A 25,613-nucleotide genomic window follows, 5' to 3' on the forward strand; every position below is an offset into this window, starting at 1 on the left:
GTATCTGGCAACTATTAAGAGCCTCATTCTTGGGATGCTGAAAAATATTGAGAGCCAGCCATTGCCTTCAAGTTGTTCTCAGTGTTCTGGACAAAAATAAGTCTCATTGCTGAAATGGTGAGGTTGAGCCAGGAGAACAAGAAGACCGTTTTGACGGATAGGTGAGTGGTCGGTGCCCCTGGGTTGGACCAGCCCCCTTCTCACCTGCCCCAAACTGGAGAAGCCAGGACTTGCCTTCCAGACCCAGTTCTGGGTTGTCTTTCCTCCAGGGCTGAGTGCCACATGTCTCCACCCTGACCTGAGAGGGTTTTGTTCCCAGCAGAGTAATTGGAATTAGGAGTTTTGGGGGGGTTTATAATATTTATATTTTTATTTTGAGTGAGAGAGAGAGAGAGCAGAGGAGGGGCAGAGAGAGGGGGGGAGAAAGAATCCCAAGCAGGCTCCACCATGCTATCAGCACAGAGTCCAATGTGGGGCCCAATCTTATGAACCCAGAGATCATGATGTAAGGCAAAAATCAAAAGTTGGACACTTAACCAACCGAGCCACCCAGGTGCTCCAAATTTTCTGGGTTTTTAAGGTATGAGCCCATCCGCGTGGACTACAAGTTCAGAGCTGCATGTGGAATTCTGTCCTATACCAAGAAATTCATGGTTGGGAGCATGTGTATTGAGCACTGTAAGCTTTATAATGACCTCATCTGCTTGAACATGGTGGCTGGACATGAGAGTGGAACTGTCTGCAGTGGCATTGGCCACGAGCTGAGACATGACGGGTGAAAGCAAGGTGGATAGAGCTGTTTCCACTCACTGGCATCCTTCAGCCTGTGCTCTGTATGCAGTCACTGACAGGCATTCACACAGGATGCCCGGGACACTACAATTTAGCTTTGAGGCCCTTTCCTAAGAAGTCTAATGCATAGAATCAGTCACCTTGGGTGCTATTCTTCGGTTACTTGCTAGCTCTTTGGTGATGTGTGTGTGTGTGTGTGTTAGATGTTGTGTGTCATTGCTTGCAGAGGAAATGCGGTTTAATGAAGATCAGTGGCTTTGATGTGGTGACAAAGGATAAGCTTTGGGTCCAACATAATTGAATTCATCTCTTTGCTTCCTCATCTAAACACTGGGGTTAATAATGAATACCTCTCAGGGTAGTTGTAAAGATTGACTGAGATAATGTGCCTGACACAGTAGGTATTAAAAAAAAGGGGGGGGCAGCCCCAGAGGCTGGTGTTAATGAGTCATATGATTACAAGGAATTGGCTGAGTAGTCTCCCTCTTGCCCTGCAGAGTCCTTTCCTACACTCGTTCTCTACCCCCACGATCTATCTCCCTTCTGTATTCACCCCTACACCACCCAATTCCCTCCTACATCCTCCTTGAAGGCCGCCCCCCGCTTCTTCTGCCTGAGACCCTCCAGCAAATACACAGCCCTGTGCACCATGGGGCACTTCTAATTATTAGTGGGGGTTTTTTACCTTCTGTTAACATTGAGATCTGTCTCCCAACCCCCTGTAGCCTTCTCCCATTTTCCAAACTCCTGTGATGTCTGTGCCTGCTTTACTGGGCTTTGTAGTTGAAGCACTATCATACAGAAATCAGGCTCCCTTGGAAGTAGACTTCAGACGTGTTTCCAAAAAAGAACCGAGTCTGATGTTTTCTCCCGTGTTGTGCTGTGGGGAGCAGTAACAAGGAGCCCCACCAGAATCTAAAATAATGAAGGCTCGTGGTTGAGCCTTCCTTCTGACTCCACTTCCCAGATTGCTGTTGGTCTTTTAAGCGTGCCTTCACTGAGCACCTACTGTGGTCTTGGGTGTCTGAAACTAGTGTGTGCAGGTGGCCCGTGGGATGACAGGGACCCGGCTGTGTGGTAGAGATGAGGTTTGCTGTTGGAGTCACAGCAGGCAGCCCTGGGATAGGCTTGGGGTACCTGGAGGAGGCTTCCCAAACTCTTGGCTGACCCTTTAAGGGTCTGGGACTTAAACACGTGGAGTGAAGGGGAGCAAGCCTGGAGAGCCCCTCGTGCAAGCGGATGGGAAGGTGATCGTTTCTCGGGCAGCCAAGCGCAAGGATGTGTTTTTTGTGGGTTTGGATGCCCCAGTGTGGGGAAGGCATCCTCTACATTTTTGGAGTTCAGAGAGCAGTTCTTGGATTTACTGCCACCTCCAAAACTCCAAAACTTGCCTCTTGCACCTTCATCAGCCCATATGGGAGCAGTGCTCACCTCTCCCCAGAAACACGCACTTGGCTTTAATGGCTGGGGGGGGGCGGGGACAGAATCGCTGACACTTTTGTGCCACCAGTGATCAACTCATTTGAAGTGAGACTTAGAGAAATTTAGAGGGTAACATGCAGAAAATGTCACCTTTCAGATTTCTGTCATCAAAATAAAGCAATCTGCACATGTAGTGTTTTACCTTCTCTGTACCATGAAATCAGCAATCAACCTAAATTACCCGTTTCCGCCATCACATCCCTTAGGAGCTTTGCATCCTGACGAGTTTGCCTCAAGACACCCACTCGTGATCTGACCGTTGAGATCTCTTCTTGATTCTTGTGACTTTCCAATTCCACAGACTTGGCCAGTTCCTTTGGCTCACACAGCCGCCTCTTAGAATTCTTCTCTTTCAGTTAGTCAGTCAAAAGAGTTACATTTAGGGGCACCCAGGTGGCTCAGTCGTTTGAGCATCCTACTTCGGCTCAGGTTGTGATCTCACAGTTCGTGAGTTCGAGCCCTGTGTTGGGCTCACTGCTGTAAGCACGAAGCCTGCTTCGAATCCTCTCCCTTCCTTCTCTGCCCCTCCCCCACTGACATGCACGCATGCACACGTGCTCATTCTCTCTCTTTCTCTCTCTCTCAAAAATAAATTAAAATATTTAAAAAAGAAAAAAGTTACCATTTACCCTCTCTTACTGGCCTACTTACCTTCCCATCCACCAAAGTGAAAATATCATTTCTTGGGCCTTTAGAAGGGTCCTCTCCCACTGCGGTAATGTCAGGGCAGCCATGGCCACTGCCTGGATGGCCTTAATGCCTGAAGCGTGCAACTCCAGCACTGACTCACTGGCATCAGGTCCGATTTCCCAGTGTAAGGACATTGTCTTCAATTCAGGCCCCAGGCATAAGCTCTGGGGTTCCTGGGCCATCCTCACTGTGACCTGGTGGTTAAATTCAAGGGGTTCTCAGTAACCCTCAGGTTCCCTAATTTGCGGGAATAACTCACAGAACTCAGGAGATTTCTCTACTTACTATTACAGTTTTGTTATAAAGGAAAACAAACCAGCCAAAATAAGCGACCCAGAAGGTGAGGTCCTAAACATGTCCCAAGGACGGTCACCCTCCCAAGCCTATTGTCATGCATTGCCAACTAGGGAAGCTCACTCCAGCTTTGCTGTGCACAGTATTATTGGGATTTCAGTATGTAGGCTGGATTGATTGGATTTAGTCATGTGACCGGTAATTCAATCTCCAGCCCCATTATGTCCCCAGAGGTCAGGCTGATAGTCTGTTGCTCAAAGTTGCAACCCTCTAATCACATGGTTTGTCTTTCCACATGGCCAGGCCCCATCCTGAAATTACCTACCGGCCACCATGAGTCACCTTCTTAGCATAAACTAATTTGTGGTCCAGGGGGGCCACCAGGAATAGTAGGCAGTCCTTGGTCACTTGGGAAGTGCTGAGCCTCCCTTCCGGGAACCTAGAGCACAGATGAGCCGAATATCCTACTGTTGCACACTGGGTGACGTTCTGAGGTCAGGTTCACCTGGTGGCCAGCTACCAGCTGTTGGAAGATTATGCAATCTTGGCCCTGAGAAGCTCCAGGGAGCAGTCTGGGGAACTGTGCACAGCATCTTCATGGGCAAGAGTGGAACCCATGAAGGTAGATAGAACCAAGAGACTAGAGGATGGATTGATGCTAAAATGCAGAAGAAGGCACTGAATGACAAGGGCCCATTCAACTTTGGGAGCAGTAGCAAGTCCTCAGGCCCCTTGACTTTGCACATGGTACTTGCGTGGCTTTCCCTTATTTAAAAGCACCCTGTTTGGGGGGGAAAGGCTGAAACTTCCCTTTGTAGATGGCATATTTCATATATTAAGGTGTTTTTTTTTTCCCAGTAGCGCTGATAAATTTGACCTGATTTGACCATCTGCTCATTTTCCTTTTCACCAGTGGCATCAGTTCAGCAGATGGCCCGCTGGTGGGTGGCATTCGTCATCCACCAGATCCATAAGCTTTAGTGCTTAAGCTCCCATTTCAGATTATGACTGACAAGGGGGTCCCTGGCAGGGATGTTGTCCAACCCTCCCCTTGAAGTGGGCTGTGAGGGTCAACGGGACCTGCCTCACAGTGATGAGCCCAGTGCCTGGCACAGAGGAGTCCCTAGGCAATGTCAGCAGCTGCCTGCTGTTCCTACTGTCTCGTGCATTGACATTTGTCATTATTCCTGGTTCCCTGCCTGTCACCTGGAATGAAGCAGTGACTGTCATATGCTAAAATACCTGACCCAAGATACAAGCACACAGGTTATGAAACTAGTTGTAAAGTCCCATCGTTGGATGGCTCCCACGTTGTATAAGGTTCACACTAGCCCTTGACATCTTGCCTGCCCCCACATGCACATCACTGAGCATTCTTGGCCCAGCAAGAAGCACTGGAGCTGGTCACTGCAGCCTGACGGACCCAGCTGATGGTCCAAGATAGGAAGGAAGGGCCAGGTCCCATTCTGACTCCCCGTCAGCCCCATCTCTGCCCTCCAGGCCTGTTCAGCAGCATAAAAACAGATGGTTCCATTAATTGCTAAACAAGCCTCTCCCTAGGAGAAGCTTGCACCAAAAGCCTGTGAAGGTTATCCTTTTTAAAAAACCAGGCATGAAAGTAAAAATTAATGTCTCACCTTTACATCAGCCCCCCCTGGTGACTCGATCAGACCCTTCATTTCCTCTGAACACTGTGCTTCTGGAAGGAAGCAGACCCAACCGGTGGCACAGAGCACACAGTCTTGTTGGAGAAGGGGCAGGAGCTGTGCACCAGGTGCCGTGCCAGGCCCTTCACACACGGTGTTTTGGCTCATCTTCGCAGTCCACATTCCCTCTGCCTCTGGACCTCTGCCCAGGCTGTGTCCTCTGCCTGGAAGCCTCCCCCTTTTCTCCCCTCCTCACCCCATCAACTCTGCTAAGACTCCGGATTCTTCCTCCAGGTCTCCACTTCACCCTAGACACCGCCTCTGAGAAGTCTTGTCTGACCCCAAGGCTGCCTTCGGAGCGCTGCTTATAGGCTGTCACAGTTCATTATTGCTGCAAACAAACCGTCCTAAAGCGGTGACTTCAGACAACGCCACTTGAGTATGATCTCGGTGGATCCGCAGCTCCACTGGGCTCTGGAAGGTAGTTCTCACTCAGCCCCTCTTGCCATGGCAGCCAGACGGTGGCTGGGGCTTGGATGGCCAGACGCTCGGCCACTCCCAAGTCTGGTGCTTGAGCTGAAATCAGATGTTGAGGAGGCTGGGCCTCCATGGGCCGCCCTCTCCAGCTCTGTGTGGTCTCGCCACCCAGTCTGCCCAGCATACAGCCCCAGGAGAGCCAGCCTTCTTAGCCAGCGGCCGAGGGACTTCACAGGAACATGTCCTGAGAGCACCTGGCAGGAACTCTATCGTTCTCCATTATTGAGTCTCTTTTCCCAGTGTCCTTTTTCTCTGAGGCCTTTGTCTCTTGATGACCGTCTGACTCCAGCGTTGCTTCTCAGGCCTCCAGGAATCCGCGGGAAAGCTGGTGGGGCGAGGACGAGGAGGGCTGCTGGAGGAGGAGATGTTTAGTCTGGGCCTTGAGAGAAGGCCGGGATTTGCATGGGCGGAAGGGAGGAGGCAAACACAATAAAAGCAGCTGCTGCAGGCCTCAGGGGACGGGGTGGAGCTGTGAGGAGGTTGTCGGTGAAGCAGGTGAGGGAAAAAAGTCTGAAGAGGGAGGCTGCCTCCCGGCCCCCCTGAAAGGCCTGTGAAATACAGAAGGGGGACACTGCACTGGGCAAGAGGCAAGGGATCTCTGTTCCTCAAGGCCATTTGTCATTGTTAACTTCTCAATTCATTTTTGCCACAGAGGACAGGGATGCACGTTTGTGTGCCCCGGAGCCTAGAGCGTCGCCACTGTGACACTGACTACCTGACGTTACGTCAAGCTTCCCTAGGCTCGGGCACCTACTAGACTGCTCTTATTATAAATGCACGTGATGCATCCATATCCTCTCTCCAGAATTCAGCAGAGTCTTGTTACCATCAGTCCCGTCGTGCTGAGGAAGCCAAGCCCGGGACCACTTCGCTAGTTAGAGGTGGATCCGGAGCTAGAACCCCGCTTCTCTGATGCCAGGACCTTAGTTCTTTCTCCTGCATCTTGCTTCCACGGAGGTGTTTTTCAGGGAGCCTGGCTCCACCGTTGGTTCATCTTTTCATTCATTCATTCAGCCAGCGCCTACTCTGTGCGTGTCCCGCATGCAGTACGCAGTGGCTGTTAGAACCTCTCCAAGTGGCAGTCGGGGGGAACTCATGAGCCCTGGAGACTTCGCCTGCGGAATGACGTCGTCCCCAGAGAACTTGGCTCACTCATCCCTCCAACCTCATGGCAGTGTAATTTGTGACCTAATTATCAAACCTGTTCGTCTTTCTGCAGATTTATTTCTTTGCCGTATACCTACAGTTCCGTAATCCAATCGTAAGGAGTGCTAGGGTGTCGGCCAGCTTTGAAGAGAAGTGAATTTGTCGTAAACATTAGTTTTCTTTGTATTAGTCTTTTTTAATGTTTCTTTAACGTTTTATTTATTTTTGAGATAGAGTACGAGTAGGGGAGGGACAGAGAGAGAGACAGACAGAATACAAATCAGGCTCCAGGCTCCAAGCTATCAGCACAGAGCCTGACATGGGGCTCGAACCCACAGACCATGAGATTATGACCTGAGCTGAGGTCGGATGCTTAATTGACTGAACCACGCAGGCACCCTATATTTGTTGTTGCTATTGTTTTTGTTGTTTTAATTAAACCCATCAGGTTATATATTTGGGAATTTGTGGCATTCTCTTTCTGCCACCCTGAAATGCTAACTTAAAACTGGTCCTGTCATAAGATGCGGTTTGATATTGCAATTTTTTTCTTCTAAATTGGACAAAGAGGTCTTTTGCTATTTTCCCTTCTGATTTTCATGATTTTGCAAACAAATGTACCAACATAATAGAAGCAAAAACCCAGAATACATTGTTGTACTCCATCATGGGGGTACAGTTTTGTATTGTGCCTTTTTAAAATTTTTTTAATGTTTTAATTTATTTTTGAGAGAGACAGCGTGAGCAGGGGAGGGTCAGAGACAGAGGGAGATACAGAATCTGAAGCAGGCTCCAGGCTCTGTGCTGACAGCTCAGAGCTCACAGGTCTCGAACCCATGAACCGTGAGATCATGATCTGAACCGAAGCCGGACGCTTAACCGACTGAGCAACCCAGGCACCCCTGTATTGTGCCTTTTTAAGGTTATACTTAAAAGCAGTGAAGTGATTCTGAGGAGACTGAGCACCATTTTCTTCTGCTTATGGAAACTTCTCACAATCCTCTTTCCCTGTCCCTTCCCAGGCCCAGCACACCCACGACGCCATCACAGAGGCCGCCCAGCTCATGAAGGAGGCTGTCGACGACATCATGGTGACCCTGAATGAAGCAGCCAGCGAAGTGGGGCTGGTGGGAGGCATGGTCGACGCCATTGCAGAGGCCATGAGCAAGGTAGGCCCAGACATCCATGTGCTCGCCTTCACCCCTTGACACCATTTCCTCCTCAGTTTCCCTCACACGTGGCCCCCAGGCGCTTTACTCTGAGGAGTCGTCAGTCAAAGTGGATGCTGGTAAGCCTGCTCTTGAGGGTTCTGATGAATGTACACATGTCCTATCCTGCATCCAAAATAGTATTCATTCCTTGTTCCTTCATTCCTTTTGTAAGCCACTCTCACTGTCTTCCAGTTGTATGCAGGGAAAGACCATGGCGATAGAGAACATGGAAATAATTATTAACCTCTCCTGTTTACCTCACAGAGTTTTCGTGGGGAACAAACAGTAAAGTGATTCCCGAGCGCTAGTCTTTGGAATAACTACTTGGGAATCACAGGGAGCACGTTCTCAGACCTTACTCCAGCCTAATCAATTGGAATCTCTGTGGGGTTGAGCCTAGGAATCTCTGTATTTATTTATTTATTATTTTTTTTTTTGAGAGAGAGAGAGATTGAGACAGAGCATGCGTGGGGAAGGGGCAGAGAGAGAGGAGGAGACACAGAATCTAAATCAAGCTCCAGGCTCTAAGTTGTCAGCACAGAGCCCAATGCGGGGCTCAAACCCATGAACCATAAGATCATGACCTGAGCTGAAGTCTGGTGCTTAACTGACTGAGCCACGCAGGTGCCCTGGAATCTCTATATTTTTTAAACCTCCCCATGGTTTTGGTATCTACAGATGAAGAAACCACTGAAGTAGTATGTGTGAACGCCTGTGGTGAACTCTTGTGGGCAACAGGCATAGAAGAGAACATGAGGATTATTTCTTCTCCAGTGACCCCTCCCTTGAGTTGAATTCGTAGGGAAGTGCGGCTGCAGAGTGTCTCCTGCTCTTTCCCCAAGGAATCCTTCACTAGTCTTGTCAGTTTGATAGTAAAATTAACAATTGTTCATCAACATCTGATTAGCATCCTTGGATAGCACAGCCAAGCACTTGAGATTTTTTTCTGTATTTTGAAACGTCCATTGTCAGATTGTGAATATATTATTACGGGTTTTCAGGATAATAAGTGGTCTTTAATTGCTAATTTAGAGAAGATTAGTTGGTTCCTATCTCCATAAAGAGGTGATAGCCCAAAACTATAATTAAGATAATTCTCCTTAAATATGACAAGCCAGGTTGAGATGCTGGGGCTCCTTCAGAGACCCCAGGCATGCCTTGGTCAGAGCCCTCCACTATTTTCTCCTGTGGGCTTCTCATGCCTCAATTATGGACAGTTTGGCAGAAAATGAGTGAAGTCCCCCTCTTTCCAAAGGCCTTTGGGTAAGTCTCAATGGGTTTCTTTGGCCTCTAAGATGTCAGAACACCAGAACGTTGAAAGTTAGCCATGTGCCTACCGAGGCTATTAAATAATGGAGCTCAGATTTTCTCAATACAAATTAGAAATTCAAATGATACCCTTTTTCTTCCTAGCAGAAGGTATTTTTCAGAATCACTCTAATGATAGAGAATTCCATCAATCCTGGAATAGGGAAGTCGGATTCCTGAAGTCTTTTCTTGATGGCCTTTGAGCCTTGCCATATTGTGACGGCTTTTCAGTAAAGAAAGCAGCTCATGTACTGGCTGCTGTCAGTGGTGTGATAGCTGCTCCCTCACTCAGCCCAGGATACATTTGATTCTTTTGGAAGGGCTAAGAAGTCTGGCAATTCTTGATAGCAATAATTAGGAACTGCTGATGACATGACCCACAGAGGCCAGGAAAAAAGGGGTTTTTCCCTCAGTTCTGCAGGGTATACAGGTGGGGTTTCATTGGTACCCCTAAACTCAGACCTACCCAGACCTGCCACCCAAGGCCCAATGTACCACCCAGTGACTCTTCCCCATTCTCCCTTTGTTCAGTACCCCCCAACCTGCCCATCACTACGCACTTTGTATTAAATGACATTCTAGGTCCTTTGAACCCCTCCCTAAGCATTGAGGTGTTAGGATTTGCTCAATTTCTTAGTTCTGGTTATTTGGTTACAATATTGATAGACTGTTAACGTCGTTGTCTGAACTTCTCAAAGCCATTGAATGACTGGCGGAAAAAACCAGAGTGCCCCCAAAGTTGATTCTAACTCCGACGCAATTTGTGCCAGTTTCAGTGCTTCCACTGTGGAGGTTCTTCTAGAAATTCTCTATCCATGTCTAAGCACCAGAAGGTTGGGGAAGTGATAGGTAATATGAAGTAATGAACTTTCTGGGTGACTTGGGACAAATCACTCAAGCCCTCTGAACCTTGGTTTCCCCATTCAGTGAGGTTAGTGATTCTCAGCCTTGGAGATTTTGTGACCTACTACCTTTTCTTTGTTTGTTTTTTTGTTTGGGTTGTTAGATGGTGGTGATGGTGGTAGTGGTGGTGGTGGTGGTTTATTCCTCTTTTTGACCAGGGATGGAGATGAAAAAAAAAAAAGGTCCTGCTATCTGCTTCAGTACTATTTCATATAAAAAAGATCATGTTAACACCCCCCTCACAAAAAGTAGGAAGGCTATAATCTCAGAGTAAAGGAAAGTTATTGAAGTAAATTTGAAATCCAAAAATTTGGCCACTTTGTTCTTAATTTTCTCATTGTCTTCAGATTAGTAGGTTTGCCATGGTGGCCCATGGCCACTGTGTTCCAAGCTGCCCTCAAGCTCCAGCTTCCTGGTGTGTTTGTAGTTAGGCCATATCTCATATGAAGTCTCCCAGCACATTGCTGGACACTGAGAAAGATTCCCAGTCAGTCTCTACAGAGACAATGAGTCTACAACTCAGTCCTCATTTGACCAGCAGGGCCCCCATAGTATAATGGAGATATTTGATGGCAGCTCTATCCCTGATAAGGAAGCCTAGAAAAACCTAGCCTGGAGTTGTACTGATGCTCTGATGGAAATTATATTCCTGAACTGCGTAGCCACATCATACATAGGCTATAGTGATATGCTCCTTTGGCTCATATTATAGTTAGCACCTGCTTGTGACATGGAACTCTTGAGCAACATTTCCTAGTTGCCCCTTGGTCCCTAGTTCCTGCCCAGACTTCAGACGGTCTGGCAGAGGAAGATCTTCTCAGATATGTCATTGCCTACCCCAGACCCCATCAGTTTTCCTCTGATTTCAAGGTTCTTCATCAGACCGATTAGCTTCATTCCCACTGTTCTCAACAGCCCCTCTTCTGCTCACTACACTCACTCTACCTGTATTCGTTTCTCTTTGCTCTGTCTCCTTACCTGGAATACCATTCAGCAATCAGTGGTGACAGTAGCAATGGTGATGATGGTAGAGATGGGTTGCCTTTCTCATCCTCAAAGTCCTTATTGACATTATCATCATCATCATCTTCATTATCCTCGTCGGCATCATCTCTTCTTTCATGTAGCTCTTGGCCAGGTAGGGACTCAGTTCATGTGCCCTACAACTTCCTGATGCTAGGAATTCTCCAATGAAGGACCTGAGACTCAGAGTTTAAGTAACTAGCTTGAGGCCCATTCACAAGCCCTGGAACCAGGGCTTGAATACAAGTCTTCTGAACCAGTATGACCCTTCAACAAACAGAGTCATGTCCCACCTGTTCCAGCTCTTCCCCCTACAATGATCTCTCCTATCTCTCAATTCCTGTTGCTTTCAGTCATATGAGCAATAAGTTATTCCTAGTGGCTCCAATTCCTTGTCTTTCCCAACTTAGATCAGAAGTGAGAGTTCGAGGGTGTAGACCTCTGTGGGCTTCCTAGGGAAGTCCTTCATGATATAGATTCTGCCTCCTCTCCTGGCTCATCTTCTGCCATTCTGTGCTTCCCTAGAAGTGTCTAGCTCATGCCCACCACCATATGCTTGAACTCTAACCCTACTTCTTGGAACACCTCCTCCACCTTTTGTGTGTAGCAGACTCCAACCCTCGTAAGACTTGGCAGAAATGTCCTTCATGTGGAGTGCCCTCCCTCTCCTCCCAGACAAGGCTTGGGGCCTCCTTGCCTGTGTACCCCTACTGCCATCTTTGCACCTCCGTTAAAGTCCTTATCACCCAAGCTGAGGGATGCTGTTGACTCTTGGCCAAAGAAATTCTGTGCGCATCTCCGTTTGCAAAGTTCTGATTCTAATAAATACAGTCCACGCTTCAACTGTCCTCCCCTGACACGTGTGTTCTTTTTCCCCTCCTCTAGCTGGATGAAGGCACTCCTCCCGAACCAAAGGGAACGTTTGTCGACTATCAGACGACTGTGGTTAAATACTCCAAAGCCATTGCGGTAACAGCTCAGGAAATGGTAAGAGGCGACGAGCTGCCCCACCCGCCGTTGGTCCCCCTCTCGTTCTCCACTACCACCACTGAGTCTTGCAGTCGGGGCCTGTGTTGGAGAGAGATTACCCCGTGTCTCTCGTTCCTTCTGGGCCCCCAACTCTGTCCTTTATCTGTGATCTCTCTGGGTACCTGTGGGCTAGACGCCCCAGGCTGAGGAGCTCTCATTTCATGGAAAAGCTGCAAGAGGGAATTACAGATAGTTGAGACTTGGGCATGAGGACAGGGGAGTGAAGGAGGAAGGGAAAGTGAGAAGGAAGTTGGAGGAAAGAGGAAAGAAAAAGAAATCCCTAATCACCTCACCACGGACTGGACGTGTTTTTATCGAGTGACAGTACAAGAGAAGACACGTGGAGGCAGAGCAGAGATCACATAATGGAATCAAGCTGCAGTAGGTGGACAGAAAGATATACTATTCTTTCAGGCGCAGTGAAGCAACGTGGGTCTCTAGAAACAATTTCTAGACAACAGAAGGCATGTCCCCTTGGGGGGTAATCTTCGATTTTTCTTTTGTCCTAGGATGTATTGCCATATGAATTGCATTATATGCATCTTTAGATAAAAATGGCACGGAGCGATGGTGAATGCTATCTTAATATGCTAAAAACTAATATAAAAGTTGACAGATCGCGTCCTCAAAAAATATGTAGTACAGAGTAAAAAAGGTCCTCTCACTTACCCCTGAAGGCTCAGAGGTCACGGAATAAAGTTTTGGAAGACACGTCTCTGCCACTGCCACATCAGCCCGAGTTGAGAGATGAGGTGGCTTCCTGGCCAGAGGGACCAGACTGAGCCCTGGCCGGGCTCCCGGGCTCCGCACCTCTGGACGGCTTTGTCATGTAGTCATACGTCCACTAGAGGTTGAGCTTGGACCACAAAGGCTTCCCAAGCTGCCGCTACTCCTCCTTAGAAACTCCGTGATTGTGCCAAGCTCATTGTTGAAGAGGATTTGGGTTGGGAAGGGAAACAGGAGCAGCGCCCATCTCGATGACTAAAAGAGCTGGAGTCGGGCCAGCACCGGTCTGCTCAGGGCGCTCTGGCGTGGGGCACAGGTCGCATCCGGCGGCCCTGCAGTGCCAAGTCCTCTGAGCAGAGAGCACAGCGCACCGCAGATGAACGTATTTTGAATGGCCTCATGGTGTTTCTGGAATCTCTCCTGGGCTAGGCTCTCAGCAGGCCCATCCTAATCCCTGATGTCTGTGCTCTCCAGGGGCCCAGACCGGGCTGCACGGCTGCTCCTACGTTAGCTGGCCTGGACCCTGAGTAGACAAGGGTCTCACTTCCCCATGTCTCGTTGCCCCAGAATCCAGGGCTCGAATGCCAGAAAGCCTGCGACATTTCCTGGTGAAACTGTGTCAGAGGGCTACACGTTCCCATCCATGACTGTGGAGCCATTTAAAACATTTTTTTAAAGCCCTTCAAAGTCAAGGTCTTCTAATGCCACCAAGAGAGAGAAGAGAGTAGGGCAGAAAAGGAAGCCTCTTACTCAAGAGGAGCAAGGTGCCTTCCTAAGTGGCAGTTAAAACTGCTGCTGTGAGAACCAACAGGCGTTTGGGTGGAGGAAAAGGAAAAACTGGAAACCAGTGTGATAGCCTTGTGGAATAAACTTAAGTAAGTTTCTCTACGAAGCAGGAGGAAAATACTGACTATCCTAATAATGAAAAGGCAGAGCTTGACCATTTAGGCTACAATGTACTCTTTTTAAGTTAATTTTTGAGAGAGAGAGAGAGAGAGAAAGCCCAAGTTGGGGAGGAGCAGAAAGAGAAAGAGAGAAAGACAGAGAATCCCAAGCAGGTTCCGGACTGTTTGTACAGAGGCCAAAGCAGGGCTTGAACCCACAAAACCAAGAGACATGACCTGAGCTAAAACCAGGGGTGAGACGCCTAACTGACTGAGCCACCTAGGGGCTCCACGGTGTACTCTTAACGAAATTTGTGGCTGAGACCTTGTTCTTTGGCACCAATTACTGCAGAGCTGTATTCTCTTTAAATATCGTCCTCCCAGACATCCGGCTCACCCGTCCCTTCTCAGTCATGATTTCCTTAACAGCCCTGTCCTCATGCCCTCTTGCCCGTGTGGGACCTGCTTCTGGGTTCCCAGAGACCAGGTCAGCCCTTTGCAGAAGCATGTGGCCAGGGATGTGCACTGCATGGGGCCCGTGCCCCCCGTGTTTCCCTGGGGGCCTCACCTGCTGACCTGCGGGGCCGGGCGGGCCGGGGCTGCCACGCTCCCCTCCCAAAGTGGAGCGAACGACCACGAGGGCCCAGCCTCCATGCTGCAGCCAGGGCTTGCATGTAGCCCACTGGCCGGGCCAGGACCCACTGGCCTGAGAGGGGCCCTGGCCTGTTGTGCACGTTGCAGCATGGGCTTCGCTTGAATTGCCCTCTCTGGTGCCCAGCCCCCTCCCGCCCCGTGCAAGTCAAGAGCTTAAAAGTGAGTGAACCCCTTTGGCTTCCAGTGGTATTAACACGTGGTTCTCATGCTTTTCTCTGTATGTGTGTGTGTGTGTGTTTGTGTCTTGCTTGTTTTCTTTTTCCAGATGACTAAGTCGGTTACTAACCCGGAGGAGTTGGGAGGACTGGCTTCACAAATGACCAGTGACTATGGGCACCTGGCCCTCCAGGGCCAGATGGCAGCAGCCACGGCGGAACCAGAGGAGGTCTGCCACTCTAAGCCCCTGTTTTAAGAAGCACGTGCACACTGGTACCCACGCCCAGGGGATGCTCTCTAGCTTAGCTCCACCCTAGAAGCTTCTCCCTGATAGCTGAAACCCGGCTCTGTTTTCACTACTCCTCTGCCAGCCCCCCAGGTTCAAACCCAGGAGCCCCGGGCTGTGCTCAGAGCTCACTGTCCTTTCTGAGGCCAACGGGCTGAGAGCACGGTCCATCTGGGGAATTGGTTTTCAGACAGATGGCCTCTGTTGGGAGTGTTGGGCCAGGTCACCTGCCTTCGGGCCCATCACCCGACCCCCAGGGCAGAACACACACGACCATCTTCCTTGTGCTTAGCACATCCCCCTCAATTATTTTCCTGTTTCTAAAGGCTCACGGAAGTGTTGGAATAACCAAGTATGAGATTTAACTACCCCCAAGAAAGGACAGGATAGCCTGCTTTTGTGTAACAAAATCTTGTCCAAATATTGTTGGTGGCTTTCTAAGAACTCCACCCCTACCCCCCACCCCCGCATATCTCCTTTGGACTCTTCTGTATTACCTGTCTGCCTTCCCTAAACTCACTTTGCTTAGTGGCCAAACACAGGCTTTGCCTTAGAATGCCTGTACCTGTGCGAGTCTGAATATGGCAATAGTTTGGTTCCAAAGGCCACTTTTTAAGAGCCCCCTTTCATCTCTAATATCCCCGAGTAATCGGGTGATCCATTGGGAGACAAACAGGCCAGTTGGAGTTTCACACGCCTGAATTCTGCACCCATACCAGTGTTAGCACACAGAAGAGGCCCCTTCCTGAGCTACCGCCTGGCTCCTTAGAGACAGATCTCAGTCTGGAATAAAGAATAGTGGAGTGGATCATAGGGACACTGGGAAGATGAAAGTAACCACATTCTTCGAAAGTTAGCGAGCTGCTTATGAAGCACAAACCCTGTATATATTCCTAAATGAAGTGGGCTGTAAGGGCGGAAGGCTGTGACTGATATGCCCTTCTCCTTGTGGTGACAGCCCGTGTCCCCAGGTTACTTAGTGTCATTTCTCCCAGGAGTCCGTTCTAAGCATGTCTGTACAAAGACTCCCAGAGATAATTAATCCAGGAGTGACCCAGAGCAAAATCACTTGCTAACAGATGTCGTAACAACGCATGTAAACAGGAATACCCTGTGTATGTACTGCATGGGATGATGTAAGTTCGGCTAACAGTGCCTGCATTGTGAGATTTTAGTGTGGATGAGGATTAGGCTGCAGCATGAATAATTCTGTTTGTAATGAGTCTTTTAAGTCACTACCAAGAAAGAAAAATCATCAGAACCCCCCACCCAGACCCAATCAGGATTCTGTTGATTCTTTACATAGTCCCATTTTTTTAAGAAAATTTTTAATGTTTATTTTTGAGAGACAGAGCACAGGCAGGGGAGGATTAGAGAGAGAGGGACACACAGAATGCAAAGCCGGCTTCAGGCTCTGAGCTGTCAGCACAGAGCTGGACACAGGACTCAAACCCATGGACAGTGAGATCATGACCTGAGCTGATGTAGGATGCTTAACCGACTGAGCCACACAAGTAGCCCCACCCAATTTTTTTTTTTAAAGTCATTTTTCTTAAAAATAGACTCCCTGTGTTAGTAAGATCACCTGAACTCACAGAACTCATTTGATTTTACTCGGGCTTTTGAATTTCCTGAACAAATGTATAGGAACTTGGGTTACAGAAAGGAATAGTTTGGACAGAAGGAAGCAGTGTTAGGCTTTGCTGGACTGAAACACTAAGAGGCTCTGGAGAAGGTTTGGATCTCTGTTTCCAGAAATCTTTAAAGATGGAATCTGCATCCATCTGGTTGGTTCACATGTTGACCCGCCCGGGTTACTGGGTGAAGAGCCATGATCTGTGGAGACCTTTCCACATCTGAGTTCTTCGGAGCTACCCAGTCCATGTGTGAAACAAGCAGGTTTTCTTACTGCAACCCTGACCAGGAAGCAAAACACACAATAATGCCAGCACAGCTGGGAAAGAAAAGGTACCGTTAGAAGCGCAACGTGAAATGACTTTAGTTCCTGGCCCTGTGTTTGTAGCAGCTGACGTTTTCATTAAGGTTCCCCCTTTTCCCCACTGCATCTTGAGGTCTATTTTACATTCCAGACACAAGAGCAGTGTGACCTAAAGCAAAAGGGGGCAGAGAGAATATAAAATTACCAGTGGCTTGCTCAGGAAATTTCGTTGTGTGCATTTGCCAGACAGATATTTAGGGGAAAACTGAGAAGGTTGGGAGATCCCTCAAGCAATGTAGTTTTTTATTCCAAGACTGTGGAATTAGTTTTATATCCAAGAGGGGCCCACATCCCAGCATGAGAAAGTATTTATACCCAGGGCAAGTAAGAAGTCGTTCCCCGCCACAGTCCTACACACTGCCGCGCCGAGTCAGCGCTTTGGGCTTTCCCAGATGGGGACACTTCCAGGAGAAGTCCTTGCTCTGACCTGGACCATCCAGCAGGAGCTTTACCTGCTGCTGCTGGCATGGAAAACTCAAACTCCTGCTAACATCACTGGGAACACTGCTTTCTTCAGAAGAGCTAAAACCCTCGGGCAAGTTCACAGTCTAAGATCACTGCTCTCCTTAAAAAAGAAGGAAATGTGGATCCTGTGAGTGCCAAGTCCTAAATGTAAATGCCGAGGGAAGGACCTAGTGACCACAGCTTTGTCTCTGGAGGCAACTCTGCTGTCACCATCTGTTAACACAGCCCAGCCCAGCCCGTCTCCAACGCCGGCGGGAACGTTTGTCAAGAGGCTGTGGCAAGAACCACAGCCTTCTCCCAAAACTGAGATGAATGTCTGCTCCAGAATTCTCTAAAACTTTCCACTCCAGGACACACTTTCTATAGGTGGAAAGTGATGCCTTGATTTTCTCCCTTTTTCTTAAGGAGAAACTTGCAAAGCCTCTCAGATAAAAGCCGTTTATTGCCTCTTCAGTGTTCACAAGCTCTCCCAGGCAAAGCAGATGTGACCTGGTTTCAGATGTGATTGTTTTGAGAGCCTGAGAAAAATTTATATGTTTTGTTTAGTTTTACGCAGTAAAAAAAGATGATCAGTATTGCTGAGACCCCCCCACACTTGAAATTTAATCTGAGATTTCATAAAGGCCAGACTTCAGTTTCCCCCAAGGCATAAAACCAGGAGACGATGCCCATTTTACTTTTATTCCAGCAAGAAAGGGATTGAAAGTTTTTCTTGCCATTGGAGGAATGCTTCGAATGAAGTTGCCAACTTAAAACCCCAAGTTGAATGTCTGAGCAGCATTTCTTTATAACACAGACTGGTGCTAAGGCGGATTACCCTGGGGGCTGGTCCTGTTTGCTGAGAAAGATAGTGTTGCTTTGACAAGTTAGCATTTTTAAAGCCCTTATCTTTTTGAATAGTCTTAAAAAACACATTCCCTTTCTTGGCTATTCCTCCAGCAGTACAGAATGTTCTGGAACAGTGCGGTTGAGTGTGTCCCCTTTTAAGTAAATGACTGCCCTGACTGTCCCACGTAGAAAAGAATACGATGAGAGGTGTTGTCAGGTCCGTACCACACATCAGATCTGTGCTGGGCGCTGCCTCCTTGGCCCTCACACCTGCGCAATCCTTTGTTCTTCCCCATTTCGCAGGTTAGCATACTGAGGCTCAGGGAGCTTAAATTGTCTGTCCAAGCCCACATAGCTCCAAGAGTGTGGAAGCCACTTGAAATAACTTTTTGGAATAAGTGAAGTTTCAAGTCGGTACATAACTATGTGGAAAAGCCGCAATTCAAACCCAGGACATGACAGCCTTTGCTCTTTTCCCCTCCCTGAACTGCCTTTTGTCACAGCAGTGAACATTCACATGGCACTTCCTACGTGGACATGTTTCCGCACACGTACCTTTCACTTGGTGGTCCGTCAGCCCTGGGAAGGAGGGCGGCTTCTCTCCCGTTGCACAGCTGAGGGACCAAAGGCCCGGGAGGTTAGCTGGCTCACCGAGGGAGTTGGTGGCCAGGAGAGGGCCAGCCTGGGAAGCAGAATCCCCATGGGCCTTTCTGTTGCCCGTGCCACCCACATGGGCGAAGGGCTAAGAGCAGGAGTGGGGCTGGCATCCTGAGATACCCCCCTTCCTGTTGCATTCAGCCCTCTGAGCCTGTGAAAATACATGAAGCCTATTTCAGCGTGTCCTTCCTGACCTGCCTGCCTTCTGTGTGCTGTCCAAATAGGACAGTGCAGCCAGGTATATAGGAGGATCATGTGGCCACCAGGAAGGTAATCGTGTGACCTGGCACAGACGAGATGCCAGGAGGGAGCCCTGGAGTGGCCAGGAACCTTATGGGCTTATACAACTGTGGCCTTATTGTAGGCTCATCCCTTTGCTTTCAGGTGCTGGTCTTGGTTGGTGCTTCCCAACTGGAATCTCATCGCTAATGACCACTATCCCAGCTCCACAGTTGCCTTTATAGGATCCTTTGCATATGCATGACGCCACCTCCAAGAGAGGGGCTGAGAATCGAGACATTGGGTGCTCTTCAGAGCATGGCCTCTTTCGGGGGTGCAGAGGGAGCATGAGCGTGTCCTACCTGCCCATAGGTTTCAGGCTCGAGACAGTGAGGACATTGCAGGGCAGGTCCCTTCTCCCTCACACCTCCGGGACGATTTGGAGTGATTTAAGAGGCCTCTGCCTGTCCCAGTGCCACCATTGTGCAGACAGGAAGCTCAGGCATGGGTCCAAGAAGGGAGTGGGAGCAGAGCCCATATATCTGCTTTCTGAGCCTGGCCCTTCCTAGCACCACGGTCTTTCACCTCACTCTTGAGAGCTTTGACCCAGGGAGGCGCTTTGGAAGTCCTACATGTTTGACTCAAGGCTCACTTTTTAAACAGAATTCAGCTATTTTTAAAACTATTAGGAAGAGCTGTTTTTATTTTTGAACATTCTCTGGGCGAAATGGCAACACATTGGGGGCCAGCAGCACGTCACCATGGGCTGCTGGGTAGTTTTCTGCAGACGTCAGGATGAGACAGGTCTCTGCCTGCTGTGGTTAGGGGACTGCGGGGAAAATTGCTCCTGGTTGCTTTACGCACAACACGGGATTTTCTCAACGCTGCGGCCAAATCAAAATACAGAAATAAACTGACAGCCAAGGCTGTATTTAGCCCTCAGAATCTGTTATTTAAACTTTGGCTCATTTCGCCTCATTGTTGAATTTTTATTGAGCCAAAGATACAAATTTTGACTCATAAAGGAAGGGTGTACTTAATAACAGATGACATTTTACTTGTTGAGTTTCCATAAGAGGTTTGGGTGGAGGGGGCAGAGGATGGCCTGGTCACTTATCTGAGCCAGCACAGCCTCTTCATCTGTCACTGAGGAGGTTAAACTCGTGAAGTCGATTTTATTCTGAAACTCTATGTTGCTGCCTCCATTTGCGCTTCCCCAGCCACACCCGTCATTTGGAGATCCGCTGTCATCCTTGACACAGAGCTCTTGCCTGTGAATTAGTGCTGAGCCTCAAGTGTTTCCGGATCTGAAAAGCCTTGAGAGCCAGGCTGAGTTTTCAGCTCCATGAGGCGTCCATCCCCCTACCTCACGTGGGCCTCGTGTTTAAACCAACAGCGAATGACTACATCTCAGTGGCGTTGTTGCTGGGTGGGCTGAGTCCGTCTGAAGATGGTCCACATGTGGCTCAGCCTGCCTGATCGTGCAGCTTTCGCAGCACCCCAAAAAAGCCAAAACTCCACTTTCTGGATCAGGACAATTTTCTCTTAAATGGATTTAAACATCCTTTGGGCTTAAGGGGTTAAGGGAATTGCCTATTTCCCCAAAAGCAGCATGTGTTTCAATAATAGAGTTAACATTTGCAGCCTCCTTGGCTGCCCAAAGCCCCCCCCCCTCCTTGAACTCTAATTGGAAGATGCTGGAAGATAGCCCCCAGGTGTTCCAGATCTCCCAGATTTTACTCAAGACACTGGAGATCTTAGCGCTTCCTGGTGGCTGCTGGAAGGAGAAACCACAGCTTCTTGCTATCGTGGAGTCTTGAAAATACGCTTATTAAGTAGAGCTTACTTGTTTTTTGTTTTGTTTTTAGTTGCTTACCTGGGCTGGAGCACAGATTATTTGTGGCTGCTGTATTGATCAGACCCAAATGAAAATTGATGTGAAATAGCCAGGGGAATGCACGCTTTGGGCAGTGGAATTTATTACCCTTTAAACAGCTCACAGCTTACCCAGAGTGGAGCTCATTTGGGTTCTTTGAGGCAAAGTACCGTTTGTAATCATACAACCCAGGGGCCACTAAAGGCTGCTGAGCTTTTATATCTAAAACTGTACCTTTTTAAGGAAACCTCCACCTGGCCTGATAGGAAGCCTGGGCCCAGTGTGGATACAGCTGATACAAGGGGGCGTTCTGGTTGTAAACATCCCAATTTTGCAAGAATCTGAAAGCTTTATGCTTCTTACTAAAGTTATATATTTTGAACTTCTAATTACTCTTTGGGGCTGTTGTGTGGAGTAAATGAAAGTAAATGCACTACATGCTTAGAAGAGGCCCTGACACTGAGTAGGGGCTCAATAAATGCTTGAGTGGCTAATAATTACCCCCTCGGAGTTCATCTAATTAACATTCCTATCAGGTGGCTCGGACACAAGTTAGCAGTTCACTGGAAAAGGTAACAAATATCAGGAAGGCGTTAGGCTAGCGTGATGAGATGCAGGCTTGCTTCTTGGGGACCGTGGGCATTTTACAGCCTCTAAAAAGGGAAGCAAAATCAACGAAATTCCATACTCCACCAAGCACAGACTCCTAACAGCAGTGGAATTTTCCTAGTCAGGCTCCCATAGGACGTAGGAGAAATTTTCCACATAGGGAACCTCGATGGCAAAACCCATCATGCCTCTCCTTCCCCACCCCGGGCTTGCCTCCACAGATCGGCTTCCAGATTCGCACACGTGTGCAGGACCTGGGCCACGGCTGTATCTTCCTGGTGCAGAAGGCGGGGGCCCTCCAGGTGTGTCCCACAGACAGCTACACCAAGAGGGAGCTCATCGAATGTGCCCGTGCAGTCACAGAGAAGGTAAGGAGCACCCCTCATGGCAGACGTGGCCATGGTCACCCGCACGGGCTCTCAATGGCCCTCTGTGACCAGGGACATAAGCGGGAGGCTATGCCAAAAAGGATCCAGTCAGGTCTGGTCTTCCCGCTCACGCAGGGATTCCCCAGGGTTGGTGCACATCATGGGGCTGGGGTTATCCATAGCCCTGAGATACTGAGAACCTAGGACCTACTGTCCCATGGAAGTCAGGGCCCCGGTGGTGCACCTCCTGGATGGGCTTCTTGTGGAGAGACTGGACAGGCCGTTTCACAGTCACATGAGCACCAGGGGCCCCTCCTGGCAACCCCTTTTGACACTTGTCCCCTGGGTTTCCTGCTCAGGGAGGCTCCCTGGTGCTGGGGACTGGGGAAGAAGGGCCTGAAGCTCTCTTCCGGTTACCTCTTTCCTCGAGGAAGAGACTGAAGTGGGGAAGGGTTGACCACTGTGCCCAAAGTCGCAGGGCACCTTCGTTGAAAGAGCAGGAGCCCACTTGATTTCAGACTCCAGCAGCAGCAGTTTGTGGAGAGAATCCTGTAGTGTCGCGAGTGGGGTTCCAGGGTCTCAGCTAAGTAACCTCACCTTTCCAAGCCTCGATACCCTCACCTGTGGAGTGAGCACAGAGAAATACAATTCCTGGCCTGTAGGGCTGGGGAAATGAAATGCAGTGACATGTGTGACAGTGCTTGGCACCGTCAGACACACAGTCCAACGTGTCACAGATACTTGGTGTTCTCTGTAAGCCGCCTTCCAACACTCTGGTCTCACGCAGCTTACCCTGCTCGGTGAAGCCCGTTCTCCGCATCACTGTGTTCCCTCGGCTCCTTTATCCCCCCAAGTACACCCCTCTTCTGCTTTGCTCATTTCTCAGAGTCCTTTTTCAGCACAGCTCTTTTGCAAGCTGAAGCATCTGTGCTTTGCTGGCTTCTCCCTCTCCTTCTCGTGGGTCCCCAGGACACAGAGCTCTGCACTGTTTAGAGGCCTGGCCACAGGACTTGTGGGCCGGGCGGGGGACCCCTCACCAGGCAGCTGCCGCCACAGACACTGTTCTGTACAGGGCTGCTAGCCGGGGCCGAGCAACGCCTGGCGGTCTCCTGCAGCCCGCAGGACTGCCCAGGCCTCCTCGGACTCCACAGGATGAGGAAATCAATCTCTCTGGTGGAAGAAGGCACTCTCCCTCCTTGCAAAGGCCTTCCTTGTTGTTGAAGTTACTCTGGCCAAGTTCCCTTGTGGAAGATCTTGGAACGGGCACACAAAGGTGGGGAGACAGAGGTCCAGGCAACGTGATCTCCCTGAACTGTTCTCGTTCTTACTGCTTCTCCCAGCACAGGGTCCCTGACTCCTGCTGCCTGGAGGAGGCTAAGAGGCAGAGAATCACCTCTTCAGGCTAAGCTAGCCTTTTTGGTGCTATCTTGCTTCATGTCCCTGGCCTCCTGTCTCCATCTGGTGTGTTTCTTACATGTCTCAGTTGTGTCTCTAACTTCCCACCAGCCGCAAGAGCCTTCACTTGCTCACCTTCATGTCCTCATCCCCTAGGAACTAGTAGCTGCTCAATAAACTGCTCACTCCCTCAGCTTTTGTCGCAGGCAGGACACTGTTTCTGGACTCTCTTTCAGTCTGGCTGAGCATGTCTTTCCCATTCTCATGATTGCTCGTCTTGGCCCTTGTCACCAGTCCTGCAAGAGTTCTTTCCAGAAACTAGATACTTGATTCTCAGGCGAGCTCTGTTCCTGGTGGGACATAGTGGCATTTACCTCCAGGAAGGAGAATCAGGCGAATGAGGAAGAGAAGCCGTTCCTGTGGTCTGGTCTTGGGATGCGGCAGGTGCTCCGGAAGTGAGCCCTCTGCTCTGTGTGCTGGGCTGTGTCCACCACCTCTGCTGAGATGTGAGCAGCATCGAAGGAAGAAGGCGTACGAACTGTGTGCCTCTGTGTTGCTGTAACTCCTTGGTCCCGGCCACTGTGTTTTTAGAAAACATATTCACGAAACTTTTCAGGCTCTTCTTTGAGCCAGCCATAGTCAAGGACGGTGCGTGGGTGCCCACAGAGATTAATACGACAGCTTCAGACTGTCTCTCGACCCAGAGCCTCCAGTCACTGGCTGGATGCGTGCTGTTTTAACCTGCGTTGCACGGGCTGGTGTCTCTGGACGAGGACACAGGGGACTTTGAGCTGGCTTCTGCAGGATGAGCAAGTTAGTAGCTGCAGAACCTGGAGAGGGAGCATTGGAGGCGGGGGAAGTGGGGAGCTGGCTGATGGGGCAAGAATGTGCAGGGAGCCACAGAAGTTGTCATGAGAGGAATTCAGCTTCCCTTGACAGCAGGGGAGAATTGCACCCAGGGGTGTGGCGGGGTCAACTATGTGTTATAGGAAAGTGCCTCTAGGAACAGCGACACATTTTTGGAGGGGGTGATGGGTGGCAGGTGGAAGCAAAGGGTTTCTGACCTGGAAGTCACTGGAGGGAACACAGCCAACTTGCTGGACTCCCAGGTCAGTGGAATTATTATTTAGCGACAAGTGATAGCTAAAGGGAGTGTTGGGGTAGAGAGGTGACATACGCAGGTCTGCTCTGGGCTCTAGCCACAATGGGGTCCACCATTGGTAGGCAGCCGGAGGAGGGACTATTGAGTGTTAGCAGAAGGCTGTTCTACAGAAAATCTTACCAAACCGGGCAGAAATGACCACACCTTTCATAGGAGCCTGAACCGCTCTGTGGTTTCAGAAACTTAATCCTATTAAAATTGTCTGCTCTCTGCTAATCACCTATGATGTGCCATGCCACATAGTTATCTACATCCCTCCCTTATTTCACTCAACAAGACTGATAGGCAAGAAATAATATCCCCATTTCACAGATGAGGAAACTAAGATCAAGGAGCTTGCCCAAAGTTGTTTAAGCAGCAAATGATAATGCTGGTATTCAGCCTGTGATGTTGACACCGAAACTGTGTTGTTAACCCATCAGTTGCATTGAGTCCTAGAGAGAAAAGTCAGTGTTTTTGTTTTGTACTTAACCCTCCCTGGTTTTGACATGTAATTGACAAAAGCACTAAGTTCAGGGTGCACAGGATGATGATTTATTTGTCTCATGTAGTATAAAGTGATGAGCACAAGAAGTTTAGTTACAACCCACATTTGATCTCACATAGATCAAAATATATAGATTTTTCCTGGTGATGAGATCTTTTAAGGTAGACTCTTATCCCCGCTGTATAATACGGATGAACACTACGTCCCTAGTACTTATTTTGTAACTGGAAGTTTATGCCTTTTAACCACCTTCATTCAGAACGCACTTTCACTCCCACCAGGAATCTGATCCCCTTTTTCCATGAGGTTGGTTGGTTGGGTTTTGTTTTGTTTTGTTTTGTGTTAATTTTTATTCAATGCATGCAAACCAACAAAAAAAGTTCGCCCATCTCTCCTAACTCCCATCTCCTGCCTCTGCCAACTACCAGTCTGTTCTCTGTCTCTGTGAGGTTGGCTTTTTTTAACTTTTTAAATTATTTTTAATGTTTATTTATTTTTGAGAGAGAAGTGGGGGGAGGAAGGGGCAGAGAGAGAGGGAGACACAGAATGTGAAGCAGGCTCCAGGCTCTGAGCTGTCAGCACAGAGCCTGATGTAGGGCTCAAACCCATGGACAGGACCATGAGATCATGACCTGAGCCGAAATCAGACACTTAACCAACTGAGCCACCCAGGCGCCCTATAGCTTTTTTTTTTTTTAAAGGAGAGAAGACTTGAATTGTATCTTTATTTTTTTTTTAATTTTTTTGTGGTAACTTTATTTTTTTTTTAGAATATAACACT

The 25,613-nt window shown here is 48.9% G+C and overlaps 1 protein-coding gene across 3 annotated transcripts in view; it reads left to right on the forward strand.

The window, feature by feature from the left end:
• Window positions 1-25,613, forward strand: part of TLN2 (talin 2) — a 368,445-nt gene that overhangs the window by 290,580 nt on the left and 52,252 nt on the right. For all 3 annotated transcript variants that reach the window (XM_029951031.1, XM_029951033.1, XM_029951032.1), the window contains 4 exons: window positions 7,610-7,756; window positions 11,918-12,019; window positions 14,591-14,710; window positions 21,642-21,788. In XM_029951031.1, the coding sequence (XP_029806891.1) occupies window positions 7,610-7,756; window positions 11,918-12,019; window positions 14,591-14,710; window positions 21,642-21,788 (516 nt within the window). The remainder of the gene's footprint in view (window positions 1-7,609; window positions 7,757-11,917; window positions 12,020-14,590; window positions 14,711-21,641; window positions 21,789-25,613) is intronic.

The sequence above is a fragment of the Suricata suricatta genome, chromosome 9 (genome assembly GCF_006229205.1).
Source record: "Suricata suricatta isolate VVHF042 chromosome 9, meerkat_22Aug2017_6uvM2_HiC, whole genome shotgun sequence".
NCBI lineage: Eukaryota > Metazoa > Chordata > Mammalia > Carnivora > Herpestidae > Suricata > Suricata suricatta.